Genomic DNA, 15,513 nt, shown 5'->3' with positions numbered 1-15,513 from the left:
AGCTAAAGTTCACAACTGGACCATATCCAGTTTTCTGCCATAACAAAACTCATATTCAAACCCTCTGTATAGGAGAAGCATATATTAGTCCATTTTCACACTACTATAAAGAACTGCCTGAGATGTGGAAGTTAAAAAGGAAAGAGGTTTAATTGACTCACAGTTCAGAATGGCTGGGGAGGCCTCAGGAAACTTACAATCATGGTGGAAGGCGAAGGGAAAGCAAGACGCCTTCTTCACAAGGTGGCATAAAGGAGAATAAACACAGGAGGAACTACCAAACACTTAGTAAACCATGAGATCTCGTGAGAACTCACTCACCATCACGAGCACAGGGTATGGGAAACCGACCCCGTGATTCAATTACCTCCACCTGGTCTCTCCCTTGACACGTGTGGATTAGGGAGATGATGGGGATTACAATTCAAGATGTGATCTTGGGTGGGAACACAGCCAAACCATATCAAAGGAGATTATATAAAGAAAAGAGCAAAACTTTCCCTTTTTATTTTTTAGTTTATTATATATGAGTATTTTTATAGAAAGTTATTTTGGTAGAAAAGTTGTTTGGTGGGTATGTCACAGTTACCTGTAAAACTAACCTCACAAATGTTTAAGATAATAAAATTATAAGCACAGTCTATTTAAAACCTAAATTAGTTTTTGTCAGAAAAAAAAAAATCTAAAGTATTCATTTCCTCTGTGGGCTGGGTTGCAAACAGTACATTTATAATCGTGAATGGAAAAAAAAATAGTCTCAGAGGGGAAAAAAGGTAGTAAATTCTTCAAATAAATAACTGTGCTGCCTTGTAATTTCAAATACGGTGTGTTTAATTCATAATACTATCAAAATATTCATTTCATACTTATGGAATATAAAAACCAGAAAATCCAGTATTTGGAAGAAGTGTTTATTCTATGAGATGTCATCCGCAAAGTTTATCAATTTACAATTAGGAAGGATTATGAGCCAAAGACCAACTTTTACAAAATAATACAGTAAGACTAGCATCCAAATCGCATAGATTTATGTGAGAGTGAAAAATAGGGAATCACTCACTTTTTCAATTATCGGAAGCGTAGGGGGGGAAAAAAGCAATTGTGTTCTATGATAAATGAGCCTTTCTTAGCTGAGAAATCAGTTTCTTCCCATTTTATGTACTCAATTTGCACACTTTCTATTCTCTGCTCCAAGCCATTTCTTTCATCTTAAGAATATAAGGAAATTAGAACTGTACTATTGAGGACATATGAGGAATTTATTCTTGAAAGAAGTTAACTACAATGAAGCATTGTTGCAGTGCTTTGATATAAAATCAGAAAGATACTGAGCTTGGAAAAGCATAATATTGTTATTACTTACAACTAAGTTCATTTGGGGGAGGAAAATATCTTGACTGATTCAGCAATGTAAATACACTGAAGCCAGCACACACCTCTGATGTGATTTGATGTGAGCTGTCATGTTACTCAGACCCAGGGTATTATGAGGGTGCATTACTTACATCTAACAACCCATGCTCCAGGAAACCACGGTGAGAGCCAAGAAGTAGAACCATTTTTTTATATCCTGCATTTATTTAAGCAAACCAAATGTGTAGAGATAGGAAATTAATGTGTTATAATGTTTTACAAATACAGAGAGAAGACACAGAATATTAAGACCCTGAAGAGAGTGCATTTGAGAACACAGTTTTATCATAGGAGATCACTTGCAGGGAACACATTAAAGCCATTGCTGACACAGCCATCTGTCATTCCTGGTTTGCCGTCATTCAAGTAGTTTCAATAGCTAAATCGGTGATTTGCTTTTAAACAAATATTAATGTTAATGATTAGGGTAGCCTTGAAGGGTTTGTGAGTGACTATACTATACAATGTGATGCTAGGCTTAATGTGTCATTTCAATGCTGTTGTACATTATGCAGGGGAAATAATGTCTTATTACACATTAACTGCGACATCCACTAAAATGTGAACTAGTTTGCATAGGTTAGTCCTTTGGGCAGCGCGATGTTGCTCTAGTCCACCAAGGCTTAAAGATTCACAGTGTAGAGGAAAAAAATATGAATTAAAGCATTTCTACTAAAATATATTTTAATAGCTGGTGTTAACAATTTGCATAACAAAAGCCAAATTATATTAATAACATTGTAACATTCTGTGAAGCCCCTTCATTTGGAAAACATTCAATGTTTTCTTCAAAACTGTTACACTCTCAAAGTTAGTCTTGCAAATTAATCATCAACCACAATTCTACATATTTTGAAGCAAATAGAAGCCAAACTGCACAATGGTTCAATTTTGATCACAGGTCAAATATCAAGTTTCACATCATGCCTGTAATACACCTGGTGATGCTTCCTAAATGCTAAGCAATTCATTGCATGGACACTGGAGAATGGGATTGTGATGCAGTTTTCTCTTTTCCTTTAAAGTACATCATTCTTAACAGCAACTGGATTACAAAGAAGTAGATACTATGCAAACTGGATACCATATATCAAACACAAAAATCCTATGGAATTCCCACGAATATACTGAAGTCATACAGACAATTGAGAAAATTTGCTCAAAGATTCTTCCAAGTTTATGGATTCAAGTAGTCTAAGCATCATGGAATAATAACCACAGAAGCAACATACAATGCCTTGACTTTTTTGATCAATAGTTGACAGTTAGTTGCCAGGAAAGGGTCCAAAAGGCATGGAATACTTCAGAGACTTTTATTTTAGCATCCTTGTTAGTTTACATAGCTTCTTACTTAACTAAAAGCTCTCCCACCTCCATATCATGTTACCCAAAACAACCACAATCTAGCCACTTTTAGATTATCAGAAACAAATTGCTATGGTATACTTAATTTATGAAGTGAAGTTCATCTTGTGTAGTGAATCTAGCCTCATAATTATTCTATCTTACAATAGGCATTTTAAATCCCAAATCTAAAGTTAATGTTTATATAGCTCAACTGTATATAAATCCACAAAGAACCTTCCAGAAATAGAGGGAAGAAGTGGGCATTTTCTAAAGTTCTAAATCTTTAGAGATAAAATACAATCATCAGCTAACACCTTTAATATCTGTCAGGAGCATCCTACTTCCCTACCACAAAAATATCAATCATGTGTAATAAAATATTACTACAGAATACGCAGCAACTTTCTTGCTTGGTTTTCTTTCCAAGACCATACTAGACAAACAAGAGTAATCAAAAAGGCACCTATATTTGTATATATCTGTATTACAGTTTTGGTATATATTTTATCCACTTTCTATAGGGATGTGTTATTAAAGATCACACACGTTTTCTTCACCTTTTATTGAAAACATTCCACTGGAGATAGATGAACCTGAAAATGAGGTACACCCCTTGAACTTCCACTGTCTTTTTAGAAAAGTTTTGTTCCTCATTCCCAGAGTGCTGTCAAGCTCAGCATGGAGAAGAGGTAAAAAGACTGTGGCACATTGGAAAAACCAGATCTGCATCTTCTTCAAGAAATAAACCCAGTGGCCAGAGAGGGGCTGGTCTAATCTTATCCATATTCCTACAAGGTGCTTGAGGAAACTGTGCTTACAAATGCCTGTGTGGTGTATGGAGGTCGGGAAGACCTGGGATCATCAAGAGCCTCCTCCATGGACATTTGATAACCAGATAAATATTTCAAACTGGGCTACACTGCAAGTGTGTAAACAATAACAAGAAGACATGAAGGATTCATTTTGCCATAGGTTAGAAATAGAAAGCTTTCTAGAGAACAAGAATTATTAGTAAAAACATACTACAAAAGCTTACGACAAAAGCAATATATTCTGTTGCTATACTTTGCTCGAGAGAAAGAGAGAGGATCCCCATACAGCTTTGTTTTCAGAACCTTTTAAAAGTGTATCAAACTGTTCCTTGAGCTTCTGTCAGGCTTGAGAACACATCAAACTTCAGAAAGACAGGTGCATGCTCTCTGTGCTTGGACATTTACACAGTCATCTTTAACTCAATTTTTAAAATCTTCTTTAGCTGTCAGCTTTATGCACAAGATACTTGTTGCCCCATTGAAGGTGGGAGGGAAGGACATGGAAAGTGGAAAAGTTGTTCAGGCATGTAATTTTGTTTAAATGATGCTTTTAAAAATAGCACTTTGGTTTTATACATATACTTTTCCAATATTTCTCCTGAGATTCTTAACATCCTGACAAGCTTTATTAACAACTGCCAACACTACCAAATTATGGCCTCAAAAGCATGCAACATCTTGTTCAGTTTCAGTCTTCATTGTAAAATAACTACCCTCTAGTTGAATTCTGATCAGATCTTAATTCCTAAAGGCTTGAAGCAGAAATATTTTGCTATGCAAACATTATTACATGAAGCTTAAACTTTTAGGAGACTTATTCCTCAAATATGTATTGACTTTTAGGTTCAGTGAATCTGGTTTTGAAATGGGTGGATGAAATTACTTTCCTGATTACAAGCATTATTTCAAGTCAGTTTTCATCGCGGTTCCTATAAATGTGCTATTTATCCCAAAATTGTACCTGTCCTACATTTAGTCTGAACATTTAATCAACAACTACTCTTTCTTATAATCACAAAAGAAAATGGCCTGCCTGGGTGAAACGTAAATATATACTTAGTAAAATAAAATTGAGCAGGTATTTTATCCTCAGTTTTAATGACAGATATTCTTGCAAAAATATTGCAAGTTCAGTTTATTTTTGTAGGGTTGTGTACAATGTACCAAAACAGATAAGGGGTTTTATCACTTTAATCACGACTGGCCATTTCAATGAGAGAAAACCAGCCAAACCCCCTTTAAAGAAGTCTCTAGTTATTTGCCTGCATTTATTTTTTCAACTTTATGTCAGTGACATATAGATGCAGCTTCAGTGTAATAAAGCTTATTTGCTCTTTTAGCCTAATAAAATGAAATCACAGATTTTCAAAAGCATGTGCTAACTTTTCTAAAGTGTAAATAAATTAGCTTTGGCCTTTGGACTAGTAAATGCTTCCTTAAAAGATGTTTTACAGGAAGTTTTGTTAATTTCCTTGAATATAACATATAAGGCAGATATCCCTAAAACCCATACACTGTAGTACATTTTCGCAATGTTTGCTTTTTCGGTTTTATCATAACTGTGAAATCAGACCCTAAATGAATGCTACCCTGTTGCAGGTCACAGTAAACGGCACAATCAGAAAGACACAGGCTTGCTGATGGGCGCCAGTGGCTTGGTGACCTTGACTGCAGGCTCTGGATGAAATTTCAAGACCCACCAGCAAGGGCTAGTGAAAGCCTGCAAAGTCACTTATTCGAAAATCAAAACATGACAACGCTTTCTTTCTTAGAGAACAGGCTCTTGGGCCTGTACTGAAAAATCTCTGATGACATTCCTGTTTCATTCCCTTAAACATGATTTAGAAAATAAAAGCCAGAAGACGGAAAAGGACGTCTTTTGATTAACCAGTTTTGGTGGCTAGATTTCCATTCCAGAATTTGAATACCATTTTCCAAAAGAAGACACCAGATCATCTCTGTATGGAATTGGTAACTTTGTTTGCCGGGTATTTTTCCAGTCACACTCCAGCTTCCATTGCTTCATTGGCTCCTGTTACGTTTTCTTCACTTTGAAATCAATGGTGGCATTAAGTTAATCAAAGCTGTTCAACAGAACACCTAAATCGCTTATTTACTAGATTATACATGTTATTTCCTAAGGTGTAAATCCTTCAAAACTAGAGTGCAATGCAGGAGGAAAATCTCAAGCATCTTTTCAAAGTATGGTTTTCTGATGAGCTGGCGACTAGAGGAAGAAAGGGCTTTTAGGTATCAGTCACCCTTTTTGCTTCAATAATAGGAACGCGCAGTGCAGCTGCCTATGTTACAGAAGCTTGAATCTACATGACATGCAACAGGGTAAATGCTACTAGGGAAATTATATCAATGACATTATAATTTGCCCTTTGCAGAGTAGCTGTGAAGTTATTTGGTCCTGGCGTTCTGTGGAACGGAGCATAGACTTGGGTCCATAGAATATAAATGGAGAGTAGGAGATGCCTTGGTACAAATGAGAAATAAATAGATCCCAGTCAGCCTAGGGAACAAGGAAATTTCTCTGTTTAGTAGAAGTTTCTAGATCCCTAAGGCCACCAGTCAATATAATTTTAACCAGACTGTCCTTCTGCCACTGTTTACACTTATTATATTGGGCAATTTTCACTAATATTGGAAATTGCCTCATGACTCAAAAGCAAAATGGGTTTTAAATTATTGGCTGCATTACCAAGTTAAGAGAATTGGCTTGGGGTGATTCCAAAGTGACAGCTAAGAAGTTTCATATACACGCTACATTTAAGGGACAATCAACATCTCTAGTAAAGTCTACAAAAATACATTTCCCAGAAGGGTTCAATAGCCAATCAAAGGAAACCATGAACACAATTAGCAGCACCAGGTGTCCAGACACAATGATTTTTGTTTGTAGGAATTACTGAAAATGCTGCTGTTTTCAGCCCAGAGGTCATTCCTTTTTCCTGGTACCTGTGTGTCTAATTGTCAAAGGAAGGATACATCATTGTAAAATAATGGCCAAGTTGTCTTAAAAGTATCTTCTATCTTTTAAAAAGATTAGGTTTAGGATACATTAGAATAAAGCTCAAAGGGCAGGGAGAAATAATTAATTAACAAACTCAATGTAATTTGCTGGGAGCATTCCTGTTCTCCCTGTTCTCTGCACTGTGCCGTACATCCAGCCATCGTCAATGGGCTGCACGTTGACAATGTAGTCTCCGTCTCGAAAGGAGACCTCGTCTTCATCCTGGGCACTGTAATCATACATGGCTCGGTAGGTCCTCTGAGAAAGGAAGAAGGGATAATACGATGAATACCAAAATAGCTACAGTCACAAATTCCAATCACAACACATCGACCCAGACATAAAGTAACTATTAGGAATGTTTTCAAACACATGGATCTCTGGAAATCTGTAAACCTAGCATCTCATCGTGCTGATCTCAAGTTTCCTAGTCTAGCAAAAAGCTTAATATTTTTGGAACAGGGATAGAAAAGTCACTAAATACAACAGCTAGCCCATCAAAAAGTAGGCTTTGAAATAATAAAGCCAAGTTCCCCTCAACTTCACATAACCCCAGAAACCTTAGATTATATGTGATTTCATATTCTTCAGAGAACAAAACTCGTCATATGTCAGAGAAGTCCAAATCTCTCCTGGCAATGTACTTTTCTTAAGCAGATGCTAAAAGTGTTTATTTCCTCTTAAAAATATGTAAAACAAATGAAAGAAAAAACCCATAATATATTCACTATATAGGTTTCTGTATCACTGTGGGAGAAATTGAGCATATAAATGTTCTGAATGCTAAGGTACATACTCAATTGTACTTATTATATTATGATTATAATGAGTTTTCCTATATTTGTTTTTGTTTAAGGCTAAGCATTTAGCTAACATTAACATCAGACAATCTCAAAATCAAGTATATTCATAGACCGAGGACACTGGCTGGGACCCAAAGAATTTTAGAGCAATTCAAGTTACCGGACAGTGTAGAAGAGTTTTCTAGATGTTGAGGCAAAGACCAAGAGACTATGTCAAGGGCTTGTAGAAGAAATTTCCGCATGAGAAGCCAAGTATAACTAGCAAATGTTGAACACTGCTTCCAAATTTTACACTGAATATATGAACCAGTTCTTCAAGATTTCCAATGGGAGATTTGAAGATATATTTTGGCCACATAATTTAGGCTTTTGTGTTCATTTTAGGATGAACTTGTAAATACAACCATCAATATCTGTGCTCCTAAGGCCTGAATAAAGATCATCATCAGCTAGTACCAATCATGAAGCAACAACGAGGATACTGTACTGGTAGATTCTTTGGATGCCTTATTGTTTTATATAATGCTTATTATTGCCTTCCTTTCTCAACAGTTTACCTCTGTAAGCTTTTTGCTTCCTTCAAAAGAGTTGTATAAATGGCAACACATCATCATTTATCTTTGAATGAAAATACCCAATGTTCAGTCAACTCTATTCCACATGTATTCACATGCTTGAGGTGAAATGGGAAGACCAGATAAGGAGGAACATATCAAAGGGACACTTACTAGATTTGGTGAATGCTGCATTGATCTCATGGATGACACACTGGTCTGGTGCATGTAGCCATAGCCTTGGGAATGGCTTTGCTGATAGGCTCCGGGAAGAACAGGTGCTGCGTGTTAAACATACACACACACAAAGATTCCTTAAAGCTAGCCTCGAAACACCCATCCCAAGCCCTCAGAGTGATGTTATGCTCTGCTAGAAGCTTCTGAAACAAAATGCCTTTTCAGTGTTGTGAAATTTGGGTTGCAGTGTTGTAAGTGATCTCTAGATTAGTAGAAATCTTAGTAATTAGGGAAACATAATTTGGCATGCAGTTAAACATACTTTAAACATTCTTGTTGCTGTATTGCAGATGCTATGTTAAAAACATAAACAAAAATTTTTCATACTCCCTTAATGAAATCGTGTTTTTATTTGACCATGTGATCCTTTTAGGCATTTTCCAAAAGAAAAATAAGAATTTTAAAGGAATTTAATGACAGAGTATAAACATTTTCACAGGGTATTTCTCATATAACAGATACTGTCAATATTTCAAGACATACAGCTGAATGTTACTTTTACAAAGATGGCAAACATAATGTATGTTTAGCAACATATGTTTGTCAGTAAAAAGTCTACACCCTTTAAAGAAACATTTACTCAGAATATACGACGTCTTCGTTTTATGAATAAGTGATATTCAGCTGACTTATCAAGACTAAGTCAGTCAGCTAAATATGTTACAAAAGCCCGAGAAAACAAACCACTTAAAGAATTTCATAAATATTATTGTTCTATATTAAAAAAATATCAAAATAGTATTCCTTTAGTTTGTGCTCTCCAAACCACTAATTATGACATTCAAAAGGCATAGTTCATGTTTTGAAGAGCTCAAAATTCTAGAGAAGCCAACACAGAAACTAGATTTTAAAATCCCACAGAATCAGCAGACATAAGCTTGTGTGTTTCTCTGTGAATGTATTTAAGTTACCTGTGGCCAGAAACATGAGCTATAAATGAGGGTATTTTCATAGCAGGCCCTTCATTGTCTTTTGAATAATTTATATGCTACATTAGTAAATTTATATGTCATATGTGCTATAAAATACATAATGGTTTGCCATTTTTGTTTAATCATATTGAGTATATAAAGTAATTATAATGGGTTGATTTATTCAGAACAGTTTTTATAGTAAAAGAAACAAGATTTAATTCTGGGTGCTATGAATAATTAATATTTTATAAGTAGAAAATTCACTCTAATGATAAGTGAGATCATCAATACTTTAAATAAGTTTAATCATCAGAAAATTACAAGTCATTTAATATGTTCTCCAGATGATAATTATATTAGATTGAAAGGGGATTTTTTAAATAGTTCTTGAGTGAATTTATCTTATAAAGTTATTACAAATTATGCTTTATGTCCAGATAGGGGACCAAAAAGAAATAGCCAAGATCTCCACTTGAATTATAGTATATTATAGTCATTAAAACATGATTAAATATTAAATACTTCAGAAAAGAACACTTTTTAACTTTATCAACAAAATTTAAGTATTTGATGTCAAGAGATATTAAGGATATTGTCAAAATCCACTCACGAAGAAAAAAGAATGAAATTCCCATAGATCTCCAGGCCCTCTTAATTAGCTGAGTAAGGAGGCTTTTCTATGTATTAGAATCTGGAAGCACTGACCATTTATTCATTCACTGCCTCTCCTCTCAGCAAATATTGATCAGTTAATGTGTGCACAGAGCACACTGCATTTCCTGGCACACAGTAAGCCTTCACAAATGGTAACAATAATTATTACTATCCGCTATGTTCAAGGCACGCCAGGAAGAAAAGGGGTGACAGAAACAATTGCTCTCCTGGAGCACGGATGGGCCTGGGCACCTGGCTTTTTACCCAATTAACAAAATGTCACTGGCTACTCAGGGTTATTTCCAATTAAATTATTCAGGCTGCATACCCCAGACTGTTAGTCTTGCACTGGTTTTTAACCATTTAAACAACTCACGGCTTCATTAATTACTACTTGAATCTATTTGTAAAGTTTTAAAGATTAAATATAAACATCTCTGTAAATTTATAAAAATTAAATTTGAATTCATTGTCATACCATTTAACTACGAACTTTAAGTTTTGATGTGTAGAGGTAAGCACAGCCATCTTGAAATGTTTAGGGAAAACTTTCAGGAATGGACACTGAAAAACTTGGGAAAATAGGTTACCTCATACTCTGTAATACATTGAGGTTCACCTCGTTTATACATCGCAGTCCCAGCTTAGTGCCCGTTAAGTACTGACAATTCAAGAATGGTGCTTAACAATGTTCTCTCATTTTGGCTTTCAAAAAATAAGTATGCTGGGTACGGTGGCTCACGTCTGTAATCCCGGCACTTTGGAAGGCCAAACCAGGAGGACTGCTTGAGCCTAGAAGTTTGAGACCAGCCTGAGCAACATAGCAAGACTCTATCTCTACTAAAAATAACAATAATAATTAAAAAAATAGCTGTGTGTGGTGGTACATGCCTGTGATCCCAGCTACTTGGAAGGCTGAGGTGGGAGGATTGCTTGTACCTGGGAGGTAAAGGCTGTCATGTGATCTCACCACTACACTCCAGCCTGGGTGACAGAGAGCGACCTTATCTCAAGATGGCTTTATATATATATATATACACACACACACACACAAAAGGTATATTTATGCCTACTCCTTACTTATATCTGACTTTCAAAGGGAACCTGTGCTACTGTCAAATATAGCAAGAAAAGAAAGTAATGTATTAGTCCTAAATGTGTATATGTTGGAGAGAGCAAGGAAGACAGTTTAGAATGAGAAACTTTCGAGTAAATATAACCATATATCTAGCCCTTGCAGTTTATCTTCATGCCTTTATTGATTATTCTCATTTGCCCTCTAGCTGAATTACTTATTAAAAAGTTTCTTTGATATTATAAAACCTACTTATCTACCTTATACTTGGAACAATAAAAGAGTTTTTAGGGAACTCCTACAGGGGTTATAAAAAACCATAACTGATGGCTTACGTCTGTAATCCCAGCACTTTGGCAGGCTGAGGCAGGCAGATCACAGGAGGTCAGGAATTTGAGACCAGCCTGGCCAACATGGTGAAACCCCAGCTCTACTAAAAACACAAAAAATAAGCTGGGCATGGTGGCGTGCGCCTCTAATTCCAGCTACTCAGGAGGCTGAGGCAGGAGAAGCACTTGAACCCGGGAGGAGGAGGTTGCAACGAACTGAGATCATGCCACTGCATGCACTCCAGCCTGGGCAACAGAGTGAAACTCTGTCTCCAAAAAAAAAACAAAAAACAAAAAAACAGACAAACATAATTGAAAGCCTAAAGAAACCAACTTAGTAAAAGCAAATGGCAATTTAAGAAGACTTTGCATAAACACTGCTTTTCTATTGTTACGCTACATGAATGCCTTTTTTTGAAACTTAGGTGAAACAAGGAAAAGGAAATCTAAAGCAATGGCTTTACATTGGGTTCATTGAGAATTTGGTTGAAAGATAGATATTCCATGTATGAGATTTCTTCCATGAACACATGGAATCAAAGGATTTTTTAAAAAACAAGATGTTAAGTTAATTTGGCAACAAACAAGGGCTTTTTAACCTAAGAGTAAAAGCATAGTGCCCTGTTTATTAAACTAGTAATCAGGTACCATTAGCATTGCTACAGATGGGGGACAATGGCTTTTCTAACCAAGGAGTTTGAGTTTGACAGGTTGTTTTATTTCAACAACATTAAGGCCACAAATAATAGTTTTAGTTATACTAAGTCAATGAAAATACACACAAGTGTGACTCAACTTTCATTTCACATTGGTAAGATTTATTGACCAAAGATCTAGAAGCTGACTGAAGCTCTTAGCATTTCAGGCTCTATTTGGAATATTCTACAATATTTATAATATCAAAATATCTCTTCTACTGTACAATAAAGTACTTCCACAGATAGCCTACACTAACATTTTCTGTTTAATGTTTATTATTAAAATGGAAAGAGATAAAACCAAGATAAAGAAGTGAATGCATGTGAAGATCATAAAGGAGCAGATGGAAAGGGAGGAAGAAAAGTTTTTTTGTTTTGTTTTGTTTTTTGAGATGGGGTTTCACTCTGTCACCCAGGCTGTAGAGCAGTGGTGTGATCACAGCTCACTTCAGCCTCAAACTCCTGGACTCAAGTGATCCTCCTGCCTCAGCCTCCCAAGTAGCTGGACATACGCCACTATGCCCAACCAATTCTTTTTTTTTTTTCCTACAGACAGGATCTTGCTACATTGCCCAACCTGGTCTCAAATTCCCAGTCTCAAGCAATCCTCTTGTCTCAGACTCCCAAAGCACTGGGATTACGGGTGTGAGCCACTGCACCCTGCTAAGAACATTTTAAGAGGCTTACCAAATCTAAAACTGGAAAAAAGAGGACATATATGTAAATACACAAAGATTAGAGGAAATGAAAGGAAGAAATGTACCCACAATAAAGGTTGAAGAGTACTCAAAAGGAAGTTCACTGTGGGGGATGTACGCAGAGTGCGTGAAAGAAGAGAATATGATTAAGTGTCCTTGGTGTGCATGGTGCTTTGTATGTCATCATTTAATTACTGCGACAACTATCTAAAACAGATACCATTCCCACTTTACAGAACAAAAAACAACAGAGGCTGAGAGACTGAACAGGAAGGCAGCAGAAAAATTATTTGTGTAGTGAAGCCACAGTTAAGGTTTCAAGTCATCAAAGATAAGGGGAAGGTTTTGAAGGCCCCTCAATGACTATAGAGATACAGTCGATGGCCAAATTCTGAATACAAAGAAAGAAAGAGAAAGAAAGAAAAGAAAAGAAAGAAAGAAAGAAAGAAAGAAAGAAAGAAAGAAAGAAAGAAAGAAAGGAAGGAAGGAAGGAAGGAAGGAAGGAAGGAAGGAAGGAAGGAAGGAAGGAAGGAAGGAAGGAAGGAAGGAAGGAAGGAGGGAGGGAGGGAGGGAGGGAGGGAGGGAGGGAGGGAGGGAGGGAGGGAGGGAGGGAGGGAGGGAGGGAGGGAAAAAAATAGTACTTTATGGACTAACTACAGATATAATGTGAAAAGAGAAAATAATCTGAGTTTTTTTTTATGGGCTTACTTTTTGAAAAAACCCAGAAAAAGGGAGAAAATCACCATTCAGAAATTTCCCAATAAAGAGTCTAGGATACAATGCAATTATTGTCATATTTTCTAATACTTGACTACTGTTTTATCAGCTAATGCACGTCAAAGAACTTAATGAGGTTTTGTTTTTCTTTTTAGGACAAAGAACCCCTATTGAGACAATCAGAGAGGAATTGCTAAAAGAGAAAGTATGAATATCTGCTAGTTATGAAAAAAGTATTAAATAATGAACTAGAGCCTAGTTAAATCCTGTCTAGTCCTGGCCGGGCACGGTAGCTCATGCCTATAATCCCAGCACTTTGGGAGACCGAGGCAGGTAGATTGCTTCAGCTCAGGAGTTTGAGACCAGCCTGGCCAACATGGTGAAATCCCATGTCTACTAAAAATACAAAAGGTGTGGTGGTGGGCACCTGTAATCCCAGCTACTCAGGAGGCTAAGGCAGGAGAATTGCTTGCACCTGGGAAGAGGAGGTTGCAGGGAGCTGAGATCGTGCCATTTCACTCCAGCCTGGGTGACAAGAGCAAAATAATTTCGTCTCAAAAAAAAAAAAAAAATCCTGTCTAGTCCATGAGTAAGGTGGCTGTGCTGCTTGGTTATAACATAGGGCCATGGTGTGGACCTTTCTGCTCAAATTGCTTTTATACGTGTCACTGAGAGTTTCATGTCAATGCCTCAAGTCCTATTCACATTTGATCACAAGCCATAAGCGGGAGCTAAATCCACAAAGCTTATACATAATCTAGAAACAAGATGCTGTTTTGTAATCTGAAAGGATTCTTAGCACTACAGAAACCCCTTTTCCTTCCCTGCAGGATACAGAAGCAAGCCAGATTGCCTCTAGACTTTAGTTTGCAGATTCTTAATTATAAGCTCTGAATAGGGAACTGCCTAAGAAACAGGCTTACTGCGTAATAAACTAAGAATACACAGACTTCAATATAAAAATGAAGTGTTCTATAATTGAGTTAAAACCACCAAGTTTTAAAGACATGCCTAATCGTCGTGATACAAAACAATCAAGCTCAAGCTTTGGGAATCATTTAAAAATAAAAACAATCATTACTGTCTTATATACTAAATCTTCAGTTTCAGCAGGAGCAACAAACCCTGGAAAGGAAGGACAGGAGATTAAGGACTGAGGACAGAGGAAGAATCAGTTACTTGCAGTGTTTTCAACTCTGACTGCATATGAAAATCGCCTGGGATCTTTTCAAATGTACTACGCTCAGGTCCCCCACACCAACTACAATAAATCAGACTCTAGGGTGGCAGTAAAGGAAATTGCATAATAGTGTCTTATTTTTCTTTTTTTCAACACAGGATCTGGCTCTGTCACCCAGGCTGGAGATGCCATCTCAGCTCACTGCAGCCTCCATCTCCCAGGCTCAAGTGATCCTCCCACCACAGCCTCCCAAGTCGCTGAGACTACGGGCGCATGCTACCACACCCAGCTAGTGTTTCTGTGTTTTTCGTAGAGATGGGGTTTTTCCACATTGCCCAGACTGTTCTCAAACTCCTGGGCTCAAGTCATCAATCCACCTTGGCCTCCCAAAATGCTGGGATTACAGGCATGAGCCACTATGCCTGGCTGGTGCCTTATTTTTTTCAAATGAGCAGCCACAATGCAGACCTACTGAACTGGCTGGCTTCATTCGCCCCCATTTGACAGGAATTTAGGGGCATATGTGGCTCTATTTTAAACACACGATTCCCCAATTCCCTCTTTTCCCCCAGTGCCTTGTTTCCAATATCTGTGGAGGCAAATGTTTGAACCTGGGCCTCAGGAAACAGCCTGGGACTGCAGGAAGAAATCTAAGTCAAGAAAAAGCTCATTGTAGAATAATTTGGAGGTTAGCATGCAACATTACTGGGAAAGCCAGTGCCACATGGCAGCAAGGGGGAGTGGACCCCATTTCTTTGGGGCGGAGCAGAGCAGGACTTAATGGTCATCAGCTGAGAGGAAAGAGGAAGTGTGCAGCCTAAAACATCTTTGCAAAATCAAAAATTCTCTGTCAAGCCAATGCTAGGATCCTAATAATCAATTCTCTTCTTCTAGACTCTCATATTATCTTTGTTTTAATTTTCTAGTTTTAGCTAAATTTTATTTCTATTCCTATAATATAACCTATTCTTAGTATATACTATATCCTGCTTACTGCTGACCATACTACAGAAATAAATACTACTTATAGTAATAAAACAATTATCGCCATTATTACTTTAAG

The 15,513-nt window shown here is 36.9% G+C and overlaps 1 protein-coding gene across 8 annotated transcripts in view; it reads right to left on the bottom strand.

Annotated features, from left to right (window-relative positions):
- Positions 1–895: 895 nt before the first annotated feature.
- Positions 896–15,513, bottom strand: part of LOC105480053 (nebulette) — a 379,519-nt gene continuing 364,901 nt past the window's right edge. For 6 of the 8 annotated variants that reach the window (XM_071070414.1, XM_024792279.2, XM_011738502.3 and 3 more), the window contains 2 exons: positions 8,123–8,229; positions 6,237–6,849 (listed from right to left, as the gene is read on the bottom strand). In XM_071070414.1, the coding sequence (XP_070926515.1) occupies positions 6,673–6,849; positions 8,123–8,229 (284 nt within the window). In that variant the 3' untranslated portion in view covers positions 6,237–6,672. Of the gene's footprint in view, positions 6,850–8,122; positions 8,230–15,513 lie in introns of all 8 variants that reach the window. The other 2 variants (XM_011738505.2, XM_011738499.3) reach the window with 1 other exon arrangement.

The sequence above is a fragment of the Macaca nemestrina genome, chromosome 9, assembly GCF_043159975.1.
Source record: "Macaca nemestrina isolate mMacNem1 chromosome 9, mMacNem.hap1, whole genome shotgun sequence".
Taxonomy (NCBI): Eukaryota; Metazoa; Chordata; class Mammalia; order Primates; family Cercopithecidae; genus Macaca; species Macaca nemestrina.
The sequence above is the reverse complement of the archived record's forward strand: the minus strand, read 5'-3'. Positions and strand labels throughout refer to the sequence as shown.